The 19212-nt window shown below is 41.8% G+C and overlaps 1 protein-coding gene across 1 annotated transcript; it reads right to left on the bottom strand.

Annotated features, from left to right (window-relative positions):
• Positions 1–7074: 7074 nt before the first annotated feature.
• Positions 7075–8025, bottom strand: Or51r1 (olfactory receptor family 51 subfamily R member 1). The gene has a single exon (NM_001000541.1). It carries the CDS (start codon positions 8023–8025, stop codon positions 7075–7077), a length of 951 nt encoding a protein of 316 aa, NP_001000541.1.
• Between the last annotated feature and the right edge of the window lie 11187 nt (positions 8026–19212).

Below are 19212 nucleotides of genomic sequence, written 5' to 3'. Positions count from 1 at the left end.
GAACTTAAGCTTTGTACAGGGTGATAAGCATGGATCAATCTGCATTCTTCTACATGTTGACCTCCAGTTGAACCAGCACCATTTGCTGAAAATGCTATCTTTTTTCCATTGGGTGGTTTTGGCTCCTTTGTCAAAAAATCAAGTGCCCATAGGTGTGTGGGTTCATTTCTGGGTCTTCAATTCTATTCCATTGGTCTATCTGTCTGTCTCTGTACCAGTACCATGCAGTTTTTATCACTATTGCTTTGTAATACTGCTTGAGTTCAGGGATAGTGATTCCCCCTGAAGTCCTTTTATTGTTGAGGATAGTTTTAGCTATCCTGGGTTTTTTGTTATTCCAGATGAATTTGCAAATTGTTCTGTCTAACTCTTTGAAGAATTGGATTGGTATTTTGATGGGGATTACATTGAATCTGTAGATTGCTTTTGGTAAAATGGCCATTTTTACTATATTAATCCTGCCAATCCATGAGCATGGGAGATCTTTCCATCTTCTGAGGTCTTCTTCAATTTCTTTCTTCAGAGTCTTGAAGTTCTTATTGTACAAATCTTTTACTTGCTTGGTTAAAGTCACACCGAGGTACTTTATATTATTTGGGTCTATTATGAAGGGTGTCGTTTCCCTAATTTCTTTCTCGGCTTGTTTCTCTTTTGTGTAGAGGAAGGCAACTGATTTATTTGAGTTAATTTCATACCCAGCCACTTTGCTGAAGTTGTCTATCAGCTTTAGTAGTTCTCTGGTGGAACTTTTGGGATCACTTAAATAATCTATCATATCATCTGCAAATAGTGATATTTTGACTTCTTCTTTTCCAATCTGTATCCCCTTGACCTCCTTTTGTTGTCTGATTGCTCTGGCTAGAACTTCAAGAACTATATTGAATAAGTAGGGAGAGAGTGGGCAGCCTTGTCTAGTCCCTGATTTTAGTAAGATCCCACAGTTTTAAGCTCATAAAACCAAATGCCTCATCTCCAGCTTAGAAGCACCAAACCTTCACAATCAGAAAAGCTGACCCAGGTGACCTTTTGATCAGCACATTCCATTACCTTGATATCTCCGGGATCTCTTAACATGCAGATTCTAGACCTCATTCTCAGCCTGACCTCAAGCTATAGGGAAGTAAAGTCCACTTCAAAGCTTTTATTGTGTTGAGCTTAAAGTTAGACTGTCATGAACTCATTATTTCCCATTACAAAGACATTTATCTGTGGGGATGCAAATGCCATCTAAAGCAGTCAACCTGTATCATAATGCCCAAGACTGGCATATCCTCAGAACATCCAAGCATTTTCCCCTTCCTTCCCTTCCCTTCCATTTCCATCCTAGCAAACAAATCAACAAACAAACAACAGAAAGGAAAAACACACCAGGAAGTCTTTAGCATCGGGACACGACTGTGATAGATGGGACATCACTGTGATCACTACCCTGCTTGCCAGCAGCAATGTGGTCCCTCGTGCTCTCAAACTACATTAAATGATCTCAGATCACACCCTGAGAGCTTTCCAAAGCTGTTTATTATATCTACTGTCTTTCTTGGTTTCACTAGAAAACATAAGGTGAAAACAGTATATGCAAACACTGTATTGCATAGTGTGAAGGAAGGAAATTAGGAGTGAAGAGAGACGGCATGTTCAGCATGACAGACGTCCTCCTATGGGCTCTGAGAGTTCCTGCCTTGTGACGCAAACTCCACGGAGGAGATGAAAGACAAGGTAGCCTCATCTTCTATTGGTTAAAGTTCATGTCTACTCCTTTGTATTTTGAGTTTACAAATGTCAGCAGCAGCAGTAGAAAGGAGCGGAAACTAAGTCATGTGTGTTGCAAATGGTAGAGGTAGAGAAACGATCCAAGTCCCTTGGAAGAGCACAGAAAATCACGAATGGAGCTCAGATATTGGCCACTGAGTTGTGTATACTGTTGGAGCTGTTTGCTTTGACCTGACTGTAACTATGCCCTGGTTCTGCTTTCTTGAATAAAAAAGTGTTCCATTTATTTTTCATTTTATACGAGCCCACAGTTGAGAGACTGAAATTTTAAGACGATCCCAGGTTCTAAAGAGACTTTAAATTTTTAAATAGACTGACATTTAAAGTGTTTGAATTTGTAAAGACTGTGAGACTTTTTAAGTTTATAAAAGTGTTTTATATTATGATGTTTATATTGATGTGTGGTGCTGGGGATAAACAAAAAAGAAAGTTTTTGGTTAACGGTGACATGCTTGTGTGTCAAGTTGCCAAGGGGTCAGTTGTGCTGACTAGTAGACTCCCAACCTTAGCACAAATGACTCCATGATGGAAGTCTGTTCAGGCCATAAAACTTGGCACATACACAACACCAACTGCCAAAATGAAAACAAAGGCCCAACCCGTCAAAGTTCATATTTCTGAGAAAGTTTATAAATGATATATGTCAACCCAGGATATGTTTTTTTTTCTGTTTAAAAGCTCACCTTGAGAAAGACCCAGAGCTATGCTGGGATGTCAAATACCCAGTGCAGTCACTGACTGGCTAACAAAGACTTTCTAATGACTTAAATCCATATCCAAGTGGTCTCTGGTGGGTTTATGTCATCTTGACACAAGGTATAGTCATCTGAGTGGAGGGAGCTTCAGTTGAGAAAATGTCTCCATAAGATAAGGCTGTAGACAAGCATTTTCTTAGTTTCTGATTGTGGGAGAGCCCAGCCTATCATAGGTGGTGCCACTCCTGGGATGATGGTCCCAGTTTCTAAAAGAAACCAAGCTGAGCAAGCCATGATGAGCAAGCCAATATACAGCACTCCTTCACGGCTTCTGCATCAGCTTCTGTCTCCAGGTTCCTGCCCTGCTAGAGTTCTGTCCTGACTTCCTCTAATCATGAACAGTGTTGTAGAAATGCAAGCCAAATAACCCTTCCTCCTCGATTTGCTTCTGGTCATGGTGTTCCGTCACAGAAATAATAACCATAACTAAGACACGATGTTGTTATTTTTACTGTCCAAGCTGACTAATGTTGGTGCACAGCAATACACACAAAGGCATGGGGTATACAGACATGATAGATGGGGATGAGGTAAGAGCCTGGTAGCAGTCACCGCAGCAGGCCCTGCAGCCAAAGGCAAACATTCATTCAGCAACAAGAGCAGCTTCACCTTCAACTCCAGGAACAGTATTTACGCATCTGCTGGGAGCCTCTGCTGCTCTGCTAGCCGTGGAGGCATATGGGTGGACCCAGGTTAGCACCACCCGGATCTGGTACAATGAGGAAGCAGCCAAAGAATCTGAGAGTTAAAGACACGATGAGGCGATGGGGTAAAATGAGAGAGTAGCTACTGTCTTAGAGGAAGCTGAAGGAAGTGTTACAGAGTGAAGAGATTCACTGTTAAGTGCTGATATCAGATAATGGGTGGAAACTTTTTTAATGATTTTGGGTTTTGAGATTAATAGAATTAAACCATTTTCCCCTTCCCTTTCCTCCCTCTAAGTCCTCCCACATACCCTCCACACTCATGCTCAAACGCACAGGCTTTTTTTCTTGTAATGTTGACATACAGCTGGGTAGGTAACTAACTACAACCCACCCAGTCAGTGTTTTCAGGGGATAAACAGTTGGTGCACTCTTCCCAGGGAAGACTATTTCTCCCACATTAGACCTCCTTGACAAGTCATTTCAGTGGAGTTAATGAATCCAAAAACCTGCTATGAACGTAAGAGAGAATATGAGAAAGAATTACTGGTAATAAGTACATTAAACATTTCTAGTTTTCCCATCCTTCCTGAATAACGGTACCAGGACTGTTGTGAGTCATGACAAAAATAAAAAAATGCATTCACACATGAGGTAAATCAAAGCCAAAAAGTTAACCAGGGCTCCGCCTCTGAGTTGCCATGTGTACCAAACTGTCTTCTTTAAGGCCTGAGAAGTGTGTCGGTGCTAACTATACAATGTGGTTCTATATGAAGACAGGAGAGTGACTGGGTATTCCTTGTTTCTTAATACATTTAGCTTAGAGATCCATTAGAATCCTTGTGGCTGCATAATCTAAGTGGTAGGGTACAGATATCCCTCTTAACCCAACTCATAATAAATCATGCCCTTCAGAAGTATAATCTTGTATGTGTGGGCTCATTATAATATAGACAAGTGCAGAGGTCTTAAGCAGGTCCCCCAATGAAATGACTCTACAAGCCTACCCTTCCGCCTGAGATATAAGTTTTTCAGTCAGGCTTTGGAGAAAGGGATGAGAACACAATACAAATTAAAATGGATCCGTAAAGAGGCATAACCCCAAAGGAAAAATGAGATTCTGAAAATAGAAGAAGCAGCCAAGCTAAAAAAGCTTCTTTTGTTGTTTCATGCATGGAGATCAGCTAGATATCTGCCATAATGACTGCTTAGAAAATGAGTTTCAGAGATGCAAACTGAGCCTTAAGGCCAGGCATGGTGGCATACAGTGTAATTCCAGATGCCGAGCCAGAAAGATTAATTTGGGGCCAGCCTGGGCAATATGACGAGAACCTGTGACAATAAATGAAGTAGGAAAAGGAGACTGGGGAGGAGGGGGGTGGCAATGGAAGAGAAAGAGGAAGCAGAGGAAATGAAGGAGGGAGGGTGGGAGACAAAAGCTAAGCTTGTAACAACTTTACAGGTGATGCCTGACAAGGTTGGTAGTTTGGGAGAAACAGAAATTTAGTCTACCTAGGCACAATGGTTTCTTAAAGGACAAAGTCTTGAAAAGTACCATTAAATGTGGACTTTTCCCTCATACAGGCTTAAAACATGGCTCTAACCTTTTACTTCTAGGCAGTGGATACCTAATAACAAGAAAACCTAATGCCAAGAAAAATCTTCACTCGAGAAAATTTGTATCCATTCACTAACATGTTGTCTTTATACAACAACAAAATGTAGAACAAGTTGAAAAAGATAAGATTTTTCTCAATGTAAACTTCTACCTGCAAACAAGGGCAACAGTAAACTAGAATCAATGCCTACAATAAATGCCTACAGAAGATGTGAAGAGATATAGAAGAGGCAATGTAAACAGGACCTTGCATGAAAAATCTACAGACCATTAAAAACAGGAGCCTGGGGGTTGGAAAATAGTTCAGTCAATAAAGTGCTTAGAGGAATGATAATCAACATTGCTCTCTAGCTTACACATATATGTATGCATACAAAGACACACACACACACACACATACACACACACACACACACACACACATACACACACACACACCTTTCAGGAAGACTATAAAAACAATGAGAGAGATCAAGTCTCTCCTTCCCCAACTCCTCCCCCAATTCTAGGTTATAACAATTTTCTTCCTCCATGAAAATGAAATATCAGTTCAAGCCTTCTATACTAGGCAAGGTTTAAATGTCGTTTTTATGAATACTTCTAAAGCATATGTCAACATTCTACTTTGAAATTGTGTTTATGACAAAGTGATAGGGAGTTAGACAACTCTCAGATCTGCTCTCAAAGCTAGGGGAGATCTCTTGAGATTCCTAGAGCTTGGGGAAAGAATAATTAAATTAGACATATGATATGGGTGTGAAGAAGCTGTTAGCAGACAGCTAGGCAAGGTCACTACCTCAAATATTTAGAGTTTGTGGAATATATGACATTAATTTGTACCAGATCCTTATCTTCTCAACTTTGTGCCCTCATTTTAAAAAAAATCAAGTCCAATTTGTGATTCTCATATATTTGTGGGTATGAAGCCATTCACTAGAATGTACTTGACCTACCAGAGGCCATAGCCTTAGAAAAATGTACTTTCTGTCTCCCAACAGCTGTTTCTGGCTCTTACAATATTTCCATCATCTCTTCTGCAGGGACCCCTGAGCTGTGAGAGGAGAGGATATGATGTAGATGTCCCATTTAAGAGAGTCTCTGACTCTCTACTCCTTGACAAGTTGTGGGTGTCTGAGTTAATCACAGAGGCCATGGGCCACTATAAGAAAACAATGTTTCCCAGACACAGCAGGGTAGTTGCATGTGGACTGACAGCAACTGAGGCAGTGTGCACAAGAACTCAGCAGGCTTAGGCCAGATAAATATCTCACCATGGAGATGGCAGTTGGGTACAAAGTCCCACCCCTAACTGAGTAGCTATCTGCAATTGGCAGCTGTTTCTGGGAGCCAGTTAATATAAAGTTGGGGGAAAGCAAATAAACACAGCTTACCTCAGTTGTTCCTTCTGTTTATGCATGAAATGCAAAGAGAAATCTAGGAAGGAGAGAAGCCTGTATAGGCAGTGTGCAATTACTTTTAATTGTCTGTTTGACACAACCTAGAATCATTGGAGAAGGGAGAGTCTCCATTGAGTTATTTCCTAGATCAAATTGGTCTGTGGGCGTGTCTGTAAAGGGTTGTCTTGTTTGTTTTGTTTCTTTAAGAGGATTACTTAATGCATTGAAATGATATTAATCTCTAGAGTGCAAGGAAAGGTTATCATAGACTTATCAGTAGTATGTTACAATGAGTTGACAGAATGATCAACAAATTAGATATAGAAAACAATATTTGAGTCACACTAGGTGACACCATTCCATAGACAAGAGATCCTGGGCTGTATAAGAGCATAGGGACTGGCTGAGTAGAAGCAGACTAGAATTCGTGTGTTTTTCCTCTCTGCTCTTGACTACAGATGTGATACTTCAAGTCCCTGTGTTGACTTCCATTCAATAACAGGCTATTTGTAAACCTAATACAGCCTTTCCTCCCGGTGTTGCTTTTTGTCTGGGTATTCATTACAGTTACAAAAATGACACTAGAACAGATCGATCGATACTAACAGTCTGTCCATAAGATGAGAAGTCTGGGTAAGCTGCTGCAGCATGTATGAGGCTAGGGTAGTTTGACTCTGGTTTAATAAAACATGGCAAGGATTATCACTGCAGTATTCCAACATGCTCAGGGTCTGAAGTCTGTAATTATAGAGGCCAGGTAGGCCCCACAAAGAGTTCAACAGTTAAGACCAAGCATTCAAAGTCATCAAAAGTTGACTCATTCTCTATACCTCCCCTTCCCCAGGTTCATGGTGGTCCCCTAAGGTCATATATTTCTGGATCCCTCTGTCTTAGGAAATATCAACCCTCTTCTGCTGGAAACGTCTTAAGAACCCCTGACGGATCTGCTTTGACTTGATGCAGTAGACCACAGGGTTCATGAAGGGTGGCACCAAGAAGTGCAGGTTAGCCATGAGAACTGCCAGAGCTGGGTAACTGTGTTTCTCCACTCGGTGCAGCACAGAAAGCCCCAACTTGGGCAAATAAAAGATGAGAACGATGCAGAGGTGTGAGACACACGTGTTGAGTGCCTTGAGCCGTTCCCCGGGTGATGCAATGCCCAGCACAGTCCGTAGGATCAGAACATAGGACAGCATGATGAGGGAGGAGTCTAGGCCCAGCGAGAGGAGGATAGAAACCAGGCCAACCAGGCTGTTGATTCGAGTGTCTGAGCAAGCCAGTCCCACAAGATCGCAGTGCAGGCAGTAGCAGTGGGAGAGGGTACTGATCTGAGGAAAGATCAGACGCCGCAGAAGGATGGGTCCAGGGAGGTTGAGCAGGATGGCCCTTACCAGAACAGCAGCCCCGACTTTGGCCACTGCTGAGTGAGGAAGGATTGTGGCATAGTGCAGAGGATCCCGGATGGCAATGAAGCGATCAAAGGCCATGGCCAGTAGCACCCCAGATTCCACATAGGTGAAGGCATGGATGAAAAACATCTGTGCTGCACAGAAATCGAAGGGCAGCTCCCGAGTACCCAGCCAGAAGAGCCGCACCATGGTGGGGAAGGTGGAGGCACAGAGGCCCAGATCAGAGGCTGCTAGCATGGACAGGAAGATAAACATGGGTTCATGTAAGGCTGGATCTGTGCGGATCAGGAAGAGGATAATGCTGTTGCCCAGGATGGAAACCACACAGATGAGGTTGATGGGAATGGAAACCCAGTGGTGGGAGGCTTCCAGGCCTGGAAAGCCAGTGAGGAGGAAGGTAGAGTGACCAGGAGAGCTGGTATTGCAGGACATAATGACTCCAGGAGGAAACTGTCCACCCTACGAGAAGGAAACATTCGTTCATGTGGTCGCCGAGCTAGAAAGGAAGAGCTGACTCATAGCCATTAAAAACAACAGTCCTAGGAGCACTGGCTCCCGTGAATACAGTGTTATTGGATACATTATCTGAGTCAATCTCTGATTGCTGCTGACTGCCCTCCTTAGCCAATCAGCAGCTGCCTTCCCTTGGGCCTGAGCAACTTCCCTCTTTCACCCAAGTGACACCTAAAGCCTAATCTTCCAGAGAGCCTCCTCAGACTTCATATTAAGGAAAAAATAATTCTCCAAAGAAACAGAATGGGGGCTGGCAAGATGGCTCAGCTGGTATAAAGCATCTTCTGCCAATCCTGAAGCCTAAGTTTGATCCTTGAAACCTACCCAGTAGAGGAAAAGAATCTTCTATCTCAACAAGTAAGTATAATAAATATTATTTTTAACTTTAGGGTGACAATACAAACAGAACATATGGAGTGCATTCTTCCTTAGAGGTGGGTTTCCCGTTTGATATCTGCTATCAAACATGCCTGAAAGGACTGTCAACCAACGGCGTGTTCTCAGAAGCATCCCTTAGGAGGCTGGTTGCTAACTCATCTGATGCTGTTATGTGTGATTTCTGCATTTCTTTCTGTGTAATGCTTTAGGGAAAGAAAAATAGGCCCTTAGTTACATTTTGCTTTTAATTGCTGCTTATTATTCAGATGCAAGGAGTTATTTGTGCCAATTAGTATATAGATTGTATAATAAACAAATCAGACACCTATCATATTAAGGGTTTTTAAATTTTTGGTTAGCGTGTAATAATTATACATAACTGTGGGAAAACACATGATATTTCAGTGCATACATATAATGTGTAGGAGTCAGAATAGCTCTCCAAGTGTTTCCACTGGTGACAAGTCCTATGAAGAGGAGTTGGCTTAAAAGAAATGGTCAAGGTTTCCTCAGAGTCTGATAAACAAAGTGCGAAGATGCCAAGTGGATTCAACTTTACTAGTGTTTTCCCCAGTCCCGTGTTCACCTCATGCTCTACTTTAAGCTTCCATGTGTGCTTCTGACTCCACCATCAAGATAGGGCTCCGGTTACACACTCAACTAAAGAACCATTTTCTCTTAAAGAACCCCTTTCCAGCCCTCTTACTACAAAAGCTGTTATATGGGGTCAACTACCTCAAAGTTCTCCTTAACTGGGAACAGAGTGCTGAGGCCAACGGAGATGTCAGGCAAAGAAACAGAAGCTTCCAGAATCTTAGGATGAATAGAGCTCTGCCAAAGAGCCAAGACTGAGGGGTGTGAGCGCTCCTGTTCTTACAACCTCACACATCACTTCTCCCAGCTTCTCTCCTCCCAACACAGCCATACAACTGACCTTCCCTTGTTCACTAGGAAACCACAATGGGCTGCATTAGAGATGGAGCAAAACACTAATCCCTCCCACCCCTCCCCAAACCACACTCTATTTCCTGTGGGTTCCTGTCTCCTCTCTCTCCTTTCCTTTGTATTATCAGTTAAACATTCAAAAGACCTGTCCTTTCTCTCTAGAACACATTCTCCTAGCCTACTAATCTTTGACCTGGCTCCTTTCCTCAGATCCAACAAAACTAATCAAGTCAAATCACCGTGATTTCCCTGAGTAATGAAACAGCTTCTTTGTCCCATTCTCTTTGTCCTTGTGTACTCCGGTTTGTTTTCAAATTTCCAATTGAATTAGGCTCCAGATGTTTATGAAAAGTTGAGCATGAAGACTTAAATCATTATGTATACAGCCAGGAATGAACAAACAAATGAACAAAGGGAGAGGGAGAGAGAGAAAGACAGAGAGACAGAGGCAGAGACAGAGACGAAGAGAAGACAAGGATGGTATTGAACAGCCCCGGCTCTGTGTAATGAGCATCAATGTTTCCCTGGTGCACAGAGGGGCAGATCTAAGCAAAATCTCCGAGTCCAAAAGAGAGACTACTGTGCCCATCTTACATCTCTAATATTTTCAATCCCCTTTCTCCTAAGTATCATGAATTATTAAAATATCCTTCTACTCATCAAATTTACTATGTTTGGTCATTTAAAAATATCTTGCTTGGGATATAGTGTATGCACAAGAAAGTCTGCATGTCAAATGCAGAGCTGATGGATTTCCACAAGGTTCGTATATTTATGCAACCAAATATTGAAGGCCAGCAAGATGGCTCAGAGGGTAAAGGTGCCAACCTGGTGACCTGAGCTAACTCCCCAGAGCCCATGTAAAAGGTCAAGAGAAAAACCATCTCCACAAAGTTATCCTCTGATCTCCACAGTTGTGCCATGGCATGTTGTGTGTCTGTCTGCCTGTCTCTGTCTCTGTCTCTGTCTCTGTCTGTCTGTCTGCCTGTCTCTGTCTCTGTCTCTGTCTCTGTCTGTCTGTCTGTCTGTCTCTCTCTCTCTCTCTCTCTCACACACACACACACACACACACACACACACACACACACAAATAAAACATTTTTTTAAAAAGAAACCAAATAGCTTCAGAATCTCCAAGTCCTATGTCTTGGAGTCCAGTGATTCCCATCCTCACATTATCCTGATTTAAGATACCAAAGATTAATGTTATAAACCTTGGGATTTATGTAATTATAAGCCTCCAGTATGTGCTTGTCTATGACACATCCACACTGCTGCATGTACTTATAGTTTGCTCATTCTCTTTGCTGGATGATTTTTCCTTTGTGAGCAGATACAGCAACATGTATCTGACATACAGTGTTTGCCTCACCTTGTCAGTTCATCTTCTCACTCAGTGGAAATCTAGGAACCTCAGAGCTCAGGAAACCCACAGGAAAGAAGGCAGAAGAAATGTAGGAGCCAAAGGGGATAGAAGACACCAGGAAAACAAAGCCATCTAAATCAACTGAGAAAAGCTCATATGAACTCACAGAGACTTGAGCAGCAAGCACAGGGCCTGCACAGGTCTGCCCCAGGTCCTCTTTCACTTTAGCACTTTATGGGACTCCTGAGTGTGTGAACAAGTGGATCTCTGACTCTTGTGCCTCCTCTTGTAGCCTTTTCCTCCTGCTGGTTTGCCTTGTCAAACTTCAATATGACGGTTTTTGTTTTATCTTGCTATATTTTATTTTGTTGTTAAAAACCATATGCTATGATAAAATTCAATAAGTTGTTTTGTAAACAACAGAGTTTTCTTTTAGCTTTGCATTTCTGTCAATGTCATTTTAGGTTACACTAAATTTCAATAAAGATGTATCTTTAAATGCCTTTTTAAAAAAAAGAAAGAAAGTTTAGGGACACTCTTAAGTAATGAGAACCCAGACATGTAAGCCCCTAGACAGTATCAAAATCTCATCATTCCCTCTTTTACCCTTGGTTTTTTTCAGCACATCTTGTTGGAGAACTGTGAGAAAAAAGAGAATAAAGAAGGGTTCATATAGCAGGCATCATTTTGCTGCCTGAATCGTACAGTCTCCCCATACTGAGTGCATGCCTGTATGCTCTGCCTAAGCGGCAATGCCCCACAAGTCAAACCACATGGGAATATTTACATATTATTCATAAAATGTGCAGCTGCCCAGTCAGGGCTGAGTGCACACCTGAGAGGGCTGCCATTATACTTAAGCCCATTGAGTGTAGGCTCTAGAAGTTGTGTTTCTCAGCCTGAATGGTCAGTGTGTCCTTTCATGGAATAAAAGACCATTACTGACATCACAGAGTGGTTATGAACATGGGGAACTGCACACTGCTTAACATGTTATAGACACTGATGAAAGTGTGACGCTAACCACGTCTGAGACTAGGACTTTATAGACAGCATCTCATGAGGTCTCCCACTTTCTAAAGCCTTTGAATGGCACCCTCTCCTTCCTAACAATGAAAAGACAATCTAAGAGATGAAAATCCCTGTCCACAGCTTATTAGAAGCAAGCAGAAGAAACAACACGATTTGACACCAATGCTTACATCTGTCCTTCAGCATTCTCCCTCCCCAAACATTTCAAAAATAATTGTCTCATCATAACACACACACACACACACACACACACACACACACACACACCACTTTTATGTGTGTGTGGTTTAAAACAGTGCTTGAACACAGAAATGGCTACCGGACACGACTTCATGCGTGTTCCACTGGTGAAGCGCACCTGTGATCTCAGTGCACAGGAGACTGGGATAGGACGATTGTGAGTTTGAGGCCAGCCCAAGCTACGCAGTGAGCCCTGATCTCAAAAATAATAATGATTAATAATAATAAATAACTTAATTATTGAGGACTCACTATGTTTGAGGTGGATAAAAATTATTCCCATTTTACACATGAGACAACTGGGGTACCAAGTAGTTTGCTAGCTTGCCTAAGGTCATTAAGTTAAGAAGTGATTGGCCAGAATAGAAATCAAGACAGTCTGATCCCAGAGGCTGCTTAAGTGCTACATTATAATGCTTCTTCTGTTACCTAGTGTGCTTATTAACATGATTAGGACTGAAAATGTCTGACCCCTAAAGTTTGGCATAAAGTTACATATTCGAGAATGCTCTTCGTCTGTCACCCCTACCTCCTCGTGACCATCCAGAGGTAGCAATCCTGAGTACACTCACTCATGTTTCAACAGCCTAAACCAAAGGGAGCTCCTGTGCTTTAGGACCGTCCTGTGCTGCGAACTGTGTGAATTTAGCTATACAGGTATGGCTTAGGGAGACGAATGCTCTCCTCAAAGCAGTAATATCCTGAGAGAGCAAATGAGACACTTGATTAAACTAGATGTGGAAGGAATGGGGACTAGATAAAACAGGTAATGATATATGGATAGAAGATTGAGTGGATAGGTAGAAAACCAATAACAGAGTCAATTCTGGAGATGGAAAAAAAATAGATTCTCTGCCTTTCTACCATTTTACTTATCCAGGTTCTGGGAAAACATGAATAGCGTAAAGTCTATTTTGTTTTGTTAATCAAAGTCTATACCCGGTAGCTTAACTATTAATTTTCAAAGGAAATGGCCCATCTTAGAGAAAGTTGGAGACCCCAAAAGGTTTCTATGACAACCAAGCACCACTCACCAACACTCTCGAGGGAATGTGAGGATTTAAGCCTCTGGCTTTGCCAGCTGGGTCCTAGGGCTCAAAAGGAAGACACAGAAAAATAGGTTATAGCACTGAATCCTAAGTCTAGCAGAGTTTGATATGAGCCAGAAACCCAGTTTTTCTCAAGCCATGATATTGATGGGTCTTAGCTAACATTAAGGCTGAAATTAAATCATTCACGAATAAACTTGGCATAAACTGCCTCTGCCAGGTACCCATGACAAGGAAGTCACAGATCGCATGCAGGGTCTGCAAACAGTCACACTCTGCTGCTTCTAGACTGGCTGAGCTTTTACTATGTGGTAGAGAGGGAGTGTGAGGAGGTGACCCGTTCACCACACCTCCTCCCTTTCACCCCTTACAGGCTGGGACCCTCAGGGTCTGTGGCTGAGAACTGATAGCAGACCCAGACCTGATGCTGTCAGTGGAGGTGCAATGCAGGCCAGTGAATGGATCAAAACTGCAGAATCTTGTAAAACATCCATTCGTTTATAAATTCATGATCTATATAAGAAAGATCTGGTTCTTAAATAAATCAGATCCTGCCATTTTTTATTCTGACTTATATGAAATCTCTTTAAATGTTTTAAACAGTTGACCTTCAAATTCTCACCCTATAGATGTTGTCTTTGTTAAAACTAAAATCTTATATTTAACTGGTGAGGTTGAAGTCTAGAATAGAATAGGTCCAGAACTATTAAGATGCTATAGACACAGACAGATAAATTATAGGGAGGGAAGAAGGAAAGACTGACACAAAAGCCTCTTGTGTAATCCATGAGCCACTATAACTGTTTCACAGCCAGGCCATTCCCTCCTGTATTGACACAGATAAATCTAAGGACACCTGAGCTCTCTGCAAATGTGATCTCCCTTTCACCCCCTTGAGTGTTTTTGGTAGCATAGATGATGTGTAAAGCACACATTAAAAGCATACATTTTACAGTGGCATGTCAGAGGTTGGGACATGTTGGCATATAATGTATATTACAATCTAGGCAGGCAACATAGGATTCAAAGTGCAGTCTAGGGGCTGAAGAAATGGCTGAGTGATTAATAACACTTGTGGTTCTTGCAGAGGACCCAGGTTCAATCACCCAATCCACATGACCTATCATGACCCTTTGAAGTACATGTAGTATACATGCATACAGGCAGGCAAAACACTCATATACAAACAAAGTTAAATAATTAAATTAGCCTAAAAATATCTTAAATCTGTGTTTTATATCCAAATGAATCTGGTTTTGAATCCTGACATTGCTATTTATCATCTATAAGCATTGGGCATGTTTTGACATCTCTATGTCCTAAATTGCCTGAATTGTAAACAAGAAATAACAAAAAAAATGTTTCTACCTTTGAGTGACAGTGAGGGCCTATGATCAAGAAATTATAGGATCCTAGTAAGTGTTATGTGATCAGTTGTCACATGGCTAACAGCCTCCCAGACAGAGTTAGCTTAGTAGAAAAGGAACTGTCAGCTGCCCTGCTCAAGTTTGTCAGAAATGGACATTTAAATGGAGGTTTAGTTAAGCAGCGGAACCTCAGACTGAAGCAGATCCTATGTTGTCACTATCTTTTCCCCACAGCAGACTGCAGAACACTTATCAGATTCTGACTGGGCCTGAAGCAGCCACTGCGGGAAGTCCTGCACCATCCACACACCTACAGCTTTTCCCAGATTTAACCAGGTAGTTGAAAGTTGAAGAACACTGTTTCCCTTTATCCTGAGTGCATTTCAGTTTCTCATGATGGTCCTTGGTCCAAACCACCTAGGAAAGTCAGATCTAAAGAGGGCCTCATGAAACCAAGCCTGTATGTAATAAAGGGAAAGATGAGGAAAAACCTTCATCCAGTCGCTGTAGACTGACCCAGAGGGAAGGTGGCTGCCCTAGATCGATTTCATTCTGCTTAGTGACAGAAATAATGATGCAAACAGATGGAGCAAGGCCCTGGTCCACTGCCCTCAGTCCAGACCTAGCACCTCATACACTCACTCACCACAACTCCAGAGCCTGTGTCTCCTCTCCTCTGTTCCTCTGTTAGTAAGAAGCATCTCTTGTTCTGCCCATAAAGGCCAGTACTTTATAATCTTCCTGTTAGAAGTAGAGACATAACAGGTCTGCTGGGAACCAGATGCAAATCCAAGAGATTTACGCAGCTGACCTTGCTGAGGTCCCTGAGCTCTAGGCCAGGCAGCTCTGAGAGTTGGTGGGAAGCATCAGGTGAACGCTTCTGTTTCTGCTGATTTCCTGCAGGAGGATGCTCAGACACCTCCTATGGAGTGGCTATTTTTCCAGAAAACCCAACCCCATGAATTACAGTGACCTATGGAGGCAAGCTTATAACAAGAGACTGAGGCACACACTCTGTCCTTCTAGAGAAGGGAGCATGAAGAATGTCTACACATAGAAAACATCAGCATAGATTCTGCCAAAAAGGAAACAGGGTAGCCAGCAATACACATCCATGATTTAGCCCTGGGAAACTTGCAGAAGAGGAGGAAAAAATTCTCCACTTAACCCCAAGGTGCTGCTTAGTAAATGACGGTGTTTGAAAGTGAAGGTACATTCATGAAACAAACATTCTTGCTCAGTAATGCCTTGGAGATTGTCTGCCAAGCATGAGGTAGTGAAAAAACTTCAAGGATATTTATTTCCAGATCTGTCACCAAATATGCAATTATGAGCAGGTGACTTCCTTGATACTTGATCTTTATTTGTATGTTATAGGTGATGATTGCTTCACAGAATCTTTAATTACTATGATTAAGTTAGGATATATGGGACTGGGAGACAGTGTTCTTCCAGAGGACCAGAGTTTGGTTCTCAGCACTCGTATCTGGGAGCACAGCTGCCTAACAACTCCAGCTCCAGGGCATCCGACATCCTCTTCTGGCTTCCATGGGTGCTTGCCCAAACGCGCACAGGCACGCATGCACACACACAAATGTAATAAATCTTGTTTTCTCCAACACTCATTAAACTTGTTTATTTCAGAGACCTTTACTTTATAAAATGACTTTCCACACTGTCTTTTAAAAATCAAGCTTCACATAAATTTTTTCTTGTTTATTAATTGAGAATTTCCTACCTGCATATACCGTGTTTTGACCAACTATGGTCCCCAGTCCCTATCCTTTGATCCTCCCCGACTCCCTCACTGTTTTCCCAGCCAAACTCATCCACTTAAAGTTTTTCCTTAAGAAACCACTGAGGCTTTTAAAACTTAAATAAATTAGAATATGTAAGGCTCTTAGAAAAGAACCTATAAACTTTACACACACTCCTTTGAATTAGACGTAAGAAGCTAAGAGCTGGCTTTGGTGGCCTATATAACAGCTTATATCACATTAACTTCCCCCTACTCCATGGTTGTAGAGGAATTTTAATAAGTTTTATATTTTGGACTTTATCAAACTAATTCAAAGAGAGAGGTTTCACCAGCTCTCCAGGCCTACCGCAAGCCAACTGGTTGACAACTGAAATTACTTTCATACTCCTTGAACTCTTGTTTATGTCATTTTGATCCATTATGCAGTCTTAAGATTTTAGTTCCCTTCACTTCCTGTGGGAAGTGAAAGGAGGAAGTTGGAGGTCCCTGGAGGAAGTGGAGGTGCTGCCATAAATAGTATATAAAATAAATCATATAATACACTCTATCATTATATATCATGTTACTCTTAGCCTGATTTTTTACTGTATTGAGGAAAAACTTGAGCAGTTTTCTAGTGAAGTTTTTTGCATTGTTTACATTAAATATTATTTATATTAAACCAATTTTTCTAACAAAATAAGTAATATTCCAGCATATCTGTTTTCTCTCCTACATTATATCTTCCAAGCACCACCATTTTCAACTTGCTCAATTAAGCTCTTTCCAAAGAATTACCTGTAACAACTAACTGTTTTATATTTAAGGAGTCCTAACAATAGGGCTATGGAAACCATCATCTTGAATGTGAATTGTCAGAAGAGGTGGTTGGTAAAATTGGGGCATGATCTGTTGAGAGAGGAGGTACGGCAGCAACTTGGAAATCCCATCTGCTGCAGTCTGAACATCTGTATCTTAGTGAAATTAATAGAGTGAGATGATGATGATGGTGGTGGTGGTGGTGGTGGTGGTGGTGGTGGTGGTGGTGGTGGTGGTGGTGGTGGTGATGATGATGATGATGATGATGATGATGATGATGATGACGATGACGACAATGACGATATATGACTGTAACAAGAAGTGAGGCTAGGGATTAGGATCCTTAGACTCCCCAGTGAATGGAATTCTTGAGGGGAGGGCAGTAATGAGGGAGGATGGGGAGGGGAACACCCCTAAAGAAGGGGAGGGGGAGAGCTTAGGGGGATGTTGGCCTGAATATCAGGAAAGGGAATAACATTTGAAATGTAAATAAGAAATACCCAATTTAATTAAGATGGGGAAAAAAGATGCAAAGAGAAGGCCTTGTCTTTGAGGAAGAGATCAAGTCTGAGACGAGCAAACTTTTGCTACCTTACTTCGGACTTCCATATTTCACAATTATAAAAAAGAGACTTATGGGTTTTTATGAATTGGTCTGTGACATTTTATTATAGGAATCAACAAATGTTTTAACTATGAGAGTAAAGGGCTACCCCATAATTCTGATACACTGTCAAAACCAGCAACTGGTCAACCCTCTGTCATCTTTCTTGTGCCTCTCCCACACCCATTGGTCCTTTCCTGTTCCCAGCTGTCCTCCTTCTACTTCTGTATCTTTGGGGCTTCTTAGGTCACTAAGTTAGAAATGAGTAAAGAATGCTTTTCCTGTCCTGGACAGAGTGGACTTGGGTACCACTGAGACAACTTGGGTTACTGAAACACATTCAAGTTAGTAAAGCCTGACTAAAACCCAAAGCATAAATATCTCACTTCACCAAAACACTGATAATGTACTAGACAGTCCTATCAATGACATTAACTCTTCCCAAATAAATACTTGAGTCATTTCGCCCAGGGGAAGGAGGGTTGAGATATCAAAGTACTAGCTGAGAGTGAAGGAGATTTTGTTCTTCAGGAGTTTGGGTCTTCAGATAATTACCAAGGTGGGAGCTGAGGCAGCTATGAGTATATTACATTGGTCATCCTGTGTGCACATTATAGAGTATTTATCACCACAACCCTAGGGTGTGTATTAATCTCTCTATCCAGTGTGTAAACTGAAACAGATAAGGCGTCATCTAGTGGTAAATAGAAAAATAGACATTGACTCTACCACTACCTTATTTTGGGACCCAAGTTCTTTGCCTGCAGGAAATAGCGACAGATCTTCAGTGGTGTGAAGCAGAATCATTTTCTGATGTTTGCAGATGCCTTTGTCCTTTCAGATGCTTGACTCTGTTTTTCATTCTGCTTCCTGGAGCTGTTGTGTTCCTGGAATCAAGTCCCAATACAACAGCACAATCTAGACAGTAGATGTCGCCTGGTGACCTTTTACTGAGAAGGATCTCTTAAACAGGGCTGGAAATTTCAAAGCACGGAATGCTTTTATTTCCTAAATATGATAAATGGCAAGGAAAATTCACCTGATGGTTTTAGCGCAAATTATAATACAATCAATGTCCACAAGTCTCCCTTCATTGCTACAACACATACCCTAACATCATTAGGAATAAATTTCTCACCCTAGACTATTTGAAAAGAGGGGAGCAAAACGAGAAGACAGAGGGATGGGAAATGGGCATATGTCAAGCATACTGTGCAATTAATATATGTTAACAAAAACAGTGCCAGGATCTTTCACCCGGATTTTAAAGAACTATCAGTCTTGTGGGAAGATCCCTCTAGAAAAGATAGTAACTCCTCTCCCATCCAGACCTCTTCTCCCAGATGCTCCCAGGTTTGAAGTAAAGACCAGTGTCAAAGGTCGATATCCTGTAGATTACAGTCTGTTAAAGGTGACAAGGAGGCCTTAGAGAGACTGCACCCAAGAAGACATTAACTGAGTTTTCCTTTGCCTGTGGCCTGAAGTCAGTTTCTGGCACCTCTGACCACTCTCCTCCCACTCTCTGCCCAGTCTCCGCCCTATCTGCCTCCAAGGCTTGCCAGTCAACT

The sequence above is a fragment of the Rattus norvegicus genome, chromosome 1 (assembly GCF_036323735.1).
Source record: "Rattus norvegicus strain BN/NHsdMcwi chromosome 1, GRCr8, whole genome shotgun sequence".
Taxonomy (NCBI): Eukaryota; Metazoa; Chordata; class Mammalia; order Rodentia; family Muridae; genus Rattus; species Rattus norvegicus.
The sequence above is the reverse complement of the archived record's forward strand: the minus strand, read 5'-3'. Positions and strand labels throughout refer to the sequence as shown.

What these genes read in the sequence shown, in the direction of transcription:
- Or51r1 (NM_001000541.1), bottom strand. Translation starts at nt 8,025, where the DNA reads ATGTCCTGCAATACCAGCTCTCCTGGTCACTCTACCTTCCTCCTCACT.